General features: G+C 34.7%; 1 protein-coding gene across 1 annotated transcript; it reads left to right on the top strand.

The window, feature by feature from the left end:
• The first annotated feature begins 457 nt into the window (after positions 1 to 457).
• Positions 458 to 5,954, top strand: ERMN (ermin). The gene is made up of 3 exons (XM_081051607.1): positions 458 to 953; positions 1,602 to 1,694; positions 4,958 to 5,954. The coding sequence occupies exons 1-3, from the start codon at positions 713 to 715 to the stop codon at positions 5,479 to 5,481; spliced, it is 858 nt and encodes a 285-aa protein (XP_080907733.1). The 5' UTR covers positions 458 to 712; the 3' UTR covers positions 5,482 to 5,954.
• Positions 5,955 to 6,281: the final 327 nt, after the last annotated feature.

Raw genomic sequence — 6,281 nt, 5'->3', positions numbered from 1 at the left:
TTGTTTTTTCTTAGGTTCCTTCTCTGGTCTCCTGAAAGCACACCATAGAATCTGCTGCCAGAACCACTTACAATAAAGTTGTTCTCTTTACAGGTTTTTGATAAGCTGTTTTTATTCTTTAATAAATAAGAAACGAAGCCATTGTCCCCTAAAAAATAGCTGAGGTTTTACTTGAACAAAATCTGTTTTGAAATGTTAAGCTGGTTATGCAGAACTAATATGGCTCAAGGTAGTCATTCTCTCTGGATTAAAGCTGTGGAACAATTGTGGCTCCTGTTACAAGGAAAATGACAAAGGGCCATTATGAAAAGGGACAAAAATCTCTGTTCCCAGAGGGGGACTGACAAGCTGAAAGTCCCCCTCTATAGGCTAACACAAAAGCCTGATTGCCTCAGATTGTTTGTTTATGTAAATCAAAATGCTGCCATTAATTCTGCAAGGAGGACAGCTAAGCAACAAAGAAGGTGGTGATTGGCCCGATTCTTGTTCATGGGCTGGTGGCAAATCTGACAAATCCTACTGCTTTTGTTCTAAGCTCTATCTGGGCACTTTTAGGGAAATAAGCTTGTTACTAAGTACTAAAATCAATCGTTTGTATTCTTGGACTTGGAGTTGGAACTATAGGACTTGAAGACAAGAGAGCATATCTTATCAAAGATCTGTTCACTCACTTTCCCCAAAGCTCTCTCTAAATTGGACTCAAGTGTTCATCATGACAGATGTCCCAGGGACATTCAGTCAGGTTGAGTGTAATGGGGATACACCACCTGAAAATGGTCAACAACCAATCACTAAAACCAATGAGGAAGCCAGTGATGTGACTGACACCCCACCATTCTACCGGATAGAACCTAATCTTGAAGATTTACCCACAGAAGGAAATCAGAAGAAAAGTGAAAAATTGCAAGGGAACATGATGCTCAACTGGTCCTTGGATAAGAAAAGTCTAAAAGGTAAAACATTTTTCTTCTCTTCAGTTTGCTTAATTTGATTTATAAACTCAGAATCTTTTGATAAACTTATGATAGGAATGAGCTCTATATCTTCCCACCCCTGTTCCTGTTCAAATGTGACCTCTTCTTCTACTACAGAGCATGAAGACTAAACCTCTGCCTCGGGTCAAATACAGGCTTATTTATTTGATAGCTCTGTGACCCTAGCAACATTCCTATTCTCCTAAAGACTTAATTTTCTCAGTAGAAGAAAACGGAATAATAGTACCAACATTTGTAGGGTTGTTGCAAAGGTTACTAAGTAAATGTTGCTTAAATGTTAGCTACTGTTATTTATTTATTATTATTATTATCGATAGCCTCTTTATCAATTGAGCAAAAGGAATTCAAAATTTCAACTTTTCCTCCTAAATATACCTGAAAGTATCTGAATTCATGGTTCCATACCTTATATAGGTATTAAAAGAGAGTTATCATTATATTTATAAATAAAAGGAACCAATGAAAAATGAGCTGGGAGAGTGAGTTATTTTTAGTGATCATAATTAAAAATCAAAGACTCTACCTAGTTAGAGTCTAAATTGAAAATTTATTTAACCTTGAATTACTTAAATATTAAAATAGTAATCTTGTTGGTTTTTTTATCAGAAAAACCAGAAGAGAATCTCTTTATTGTTCATAAGGCTATCACGGATCTTTCTCTACAAGAAACAAGTGTTGATGAAATGACATTCAGAGAAGGTAAGAGGAACCTCTGTATTATACACAGAAATTATTTGACTGGATATGGATGACAGTTTTTGCATGGGATGTGCTTGAGTGTGGTGTTGAAAGAGTTATTCAGGCAATGCCTTTAAATGCTCAAAGCTGCTATATATAGGCAAATAAAGGAGTCTTGACTATTTGTCTTGACTATTTAGAAAGTACTCTAGAAGCTTCCAGAATGAGCCTACATGGATTGGTGTAACTGATTGGCACATTTTGACCTGACGATATATCTGCCTCTTAATAAGTTAGTCCGCTGAATCAACCTTTCTTGATTTATTGTCTCCAAATCTGTGCAATACGTAAATGTTTCAAAAATGGGTTTATTCTAAATGTTTACCATTGATATATAACTTAAACTAATCTTATAAATTTATTTGATATATAAAAAAATTCTAGGCCTCTGACTCAAGCACAAAATGGTTACCAAATTCTTGTCAAAAAATCTCCCAGGTGATGAAGTTAATTTTTAATTGTGTTGTTTCAGAAAATGGGAGAATAAAACGAACACTGACTTTTAAGTGACTATATTATATTTCAAGTAAACTCGAGACTAAGAGTTGCACAGTCTTTTAGACTTCTCTAAGGAGACATTAACATTCAAGTGATTTCCAAAGAAAGTGAAGGATAAAAATCAATTAATCATTTAATACCTCTCTTGCAGCCATAAACATCTTATCTGAAAATTGAAGTCAACTTGTTAGACCTAAGCAATTCAGTTTAGTTAGGACCTTAACCGGCAAAATATTTAAGAGATTGTTGGTTGAAATATTAGAATATCACATAAAATAGTAGATATCAAGGAAGACATGAATATAATTGAGTTTCCTGTGTGGTTCCATTTTGCCTTAACACCACTCAGGCTGTCTGCTGACCATATGAAGTAGTCCACTGTGTAGACAGTTAAGGAAGAATATAGAAAGCAACAGCCATTGTCAAGTTTCTTACAGTATCACAAATAATTTATAAGACTGACGATCCTATGAAATGAACTAACTAACCTCTTTGATCTAGTCTTTCTGCTTCCAATGTAGCAAGCTCTCAGACGCAGGGGTCTCAATCTTCCATCTAGAGCCCCTTTCAAATTTCTAAATCAGGAAGTCCAATGGAGACAAGAGTTTTCTAGGATCTTTTCTTTTTTCTTTTCTTTTCTTTTTTCTTTTCTTTTCTTTTCTTTTCTTTTCTTTTCTTTTCTTTTCTTTTCTCTTCTTTTCTTTTCTTTTCTTTACTTTTTCTTTTCTTTTCTTTTCTTTTCTTTCTTTTTTTTTTGCCAAATAGAGAACAAGAGCAGTTTGGATTTCTAAAGTAGATGGTCTCAGGGTGAATTTTCCCTGAATGATTTCTTTTGTGTTTGATGGAATGTATGTTTTCCTATAGTATAGAGGTACACATGTTATTGTCTTTTACTTTTACAATGGTAAAGGGTCTCCAGAGAGAATACTCCTGCGTTGAAAAATAGGAAGATGCTAAAATTATTTAGGAAAAACTATAATTTAAATTCAAGAAGTAATTTCATACATGAAAACTCCATACCCTAGTCATGAATATGAGCAAAAAGATCAGTTTCTTTGGTTCTTGCAGAAAAAAAAAGGAAACAAAATAAAGCTCAAGATGATAGCAAACGTTCTAATACATATTAATGTATAATATAAAGTACATTGACTAGGCACCAATGACCTGATGGGAATTGTGTACAACTATATAGAAGTGATAATCCATCTTTAATTCTATCTCTTTTTGTAAGTTTACAATCTGATTCCTATAGTTGGGAAAATCAAAATAAAAAGAATGAAAAATCTTTGATTGAAATAAACTTGTGAGCATCTTTCAGTGAAAGTAGAAAATTGTGGAAGGGATGAACAAGGAGGAACATCATCTCTCACTCTAATTTAAGATTGTTATGGTGCTGAAAGGGAATAGAGAACCCAGGCCTGACAAGGGACACAACCCATATTTCTGAATCATGGGTATTATAGATTGAAGCTTCCTACAGAAGTCTTCTAGGGGTGAAATCCCAGAGAACAACCTTTTCTCTCTTATAATTAATTCCTTTTAGAGAGCTCAATAAATACTGTTGAGGATATATATGATGAAACCGTATTTCCCCGAAAATAAGACCTAGCTGGACAACCAGTTATAACGCATCTTTTGGAGCAAAAATTAATATAAGACCCAGTATATAATTATATTTATATTATATTTATTATATTATGTTATGTTGTTATGTTATGTTATGTTATATTATGTTATGTTATGTTATATTATATAGACCCAGTCTTATTTTACTATAAATAAGGGTCTAATATTAATTTTTGCTCCAAAAAATACATTAGAGCTAATTGTCCGGCTAGGTCTTATTTTCGGGGAAACACAGTATGATCTGTTTGAAAAGTGAAATTTGCAATGAATTAAGCCTTTTAAAAGTCATTACATGGTACCAAACAATTTGAGTTAATTAGTTGTCATTTGGGAAATGTCTAAAATTGTAGGCTAATCGAGTACTATGTAGATATGACATTATTTTTAAATCTTGACTCTCTAGGAGTTAATGTCAGATGTTAGTTTATATTGTGTGTGCTATGGTGGGCCTGGTGCTTTAGTTATCCCGGCTCATGACTCCTGACCATCTGTGGTCCCCTGCTCCTCCGTCTACACATGATACATTAGGACAACTTTGAAAAGCTTGGTGACAAATACTGACTGTGCTACTCTGAGCATGACCAGATGTAGAAGTCATTGTTGGAAGGAAGCCTTTTTTACCCTGTAAGATATTTTTATAATTTTCCTTGAGGAACATGTGAGTGTGTGTGTGTGTATGTGGTAAAATATAGGTCCAAATATTTATTTTGTATATATCCACCCATGAGAGGCTAGACAAGATTTTAAGAAGTGCCTCTCAGGGAATACCAGTCTCACTAGGTATCATAGTCCACAACAACAAAAAATCCATAGTCAAATGAGGTTGAGTTGACTTTCTTGGAGATTTACAATATTTGTTAGCATTTTAAAGGCTTGGATAAATTCTGAAGAAGCTTACTTATCTGTGTTTAATGCAGTGATTTCCAAATTAATTTGATGGTGTAACCTATTTTATTGTGTAAAACATATTAGTAACCCACAGAATAATATCCCATAAAACATATGCAGGGAACTAATTGTCCAGACAAGTGATTTGGAGGATAACATCTGAGTATTTTGGAATCTCTGCACATCTCAACTACCAATTAATTTTGCTACAGGGCATCAGTGGGAGAGGATTCCTCTGAGCAGCAGTAACCAGGAAATAAGTAGACAAAAGGAAAGGATTGCTGAACAACCTCTAGAAGAAAGAGAAGATGAGGGTAGGAAGAACACAGCTTATCAGGCAACTGAGATTGAATGGTTGGGATTTCGAAAACCTAGCCAAGTTGACGTGTTGCATTCTAAACATGACAAGGAGCAAGAGGTCTGGGATGAAGAAATTAACAATGATGAGGATGAGGATGATTGCAATGATGATGAAGATGAAGTTCGAGTGATGGAATTTAAGAAAAAAAATGAAAAGTGTTCTCACTTAAAAGAGGAATGTGATGCAAGTGAGGACTCTGCACTGAGCAGCCCCAGTTCCCAACCTGTGACCCCCGATGAGCAGCCAACCTTCGGGAAGAAGAGTGATATCTCCAGAAGTTCCTATTCAAGATACAATACAATATCCTATCGGAAAATCAGGAAGGGGAATACCAAGCAAAGAATTGATGAATTCGAGTCTATGATGCATTTATAAACTAACTGAATCTGAGAAATTTTCATGTCCACTAAAGCAAAAGCTAATTCTATTTTCCTGAGATGCATCTTTGTATGCTTTATCTGAGTTATCCCTTCTAAGGCTGTGGACGCTTACTCTCTGTCTCACTATAGAATAATGTGGAAATAACCCTAGACAAAATTCAGTCTGGTAACCTCAAATCAAAACCTTTAGATTGATTCTTGGACATTTACTTCTTAAAACTTCACTAATATGACATTATTGATAAGCACTAAACAGCCAGAACCCCTGGGGAATCTGGCAAGATTTAGCTTTAGAAGGAGCAGAACTGGGAAATGTAATCATGAAATGAAAGATACCTATTTGAAGTCATTCCAGTATTTCTTTTGGGGTCTTTCTTCCTGTACCTTGAGGGTGATAAAAAGTCTGTTGTTAAATCTTTCTTACTTTTAAACATGATTTTATAGAGTCTGTCAATAAACTTTTTAAAATACTCTGCCTTTCCTGTTATCTTCAAAAAAAGATTTTAAGTGGTTTCCCTTGGCATTTACAGAGTGAACATTCTGTATAGGCCTCCTTCCTTCGTGGTACCATCACTGAATTTTCTCACTAGAGGGGCTGAGCAATTGTCAGTCAGGAGAATTCTGTTTACTAAATGTTGGATTTATGCTCTCAAGATGAATTAAATCCATTGTGAGGTTGATACAGGGAGGGGCTACGAGATTGGTGGACAATGTATTGGATAGTTTTATTTCTGTGACTTCAAAGAAAATCTTGTCTAGCACAGTTAAAGTCATTAAAAATGAAAATGACAGTTT

The sequence above is a fragment of the Rhinolophus hipposideros genome, assembly GCF_964194185.1.
Source record: "Rhinolophus hipposideros genome assembly, chromosome: 6".
NCBI lineage: Eukaryota > Metazoa > Chordata > Mammalia > Chiroptera > Rhinolophidae > Rhinolophus > Rhinolophus hipposideros.
The sequence above is the reverse complement of the archived record's forward strand: the minus strand, read 5'-3'. Positions and strand labels throughout refer to the sequence as shown.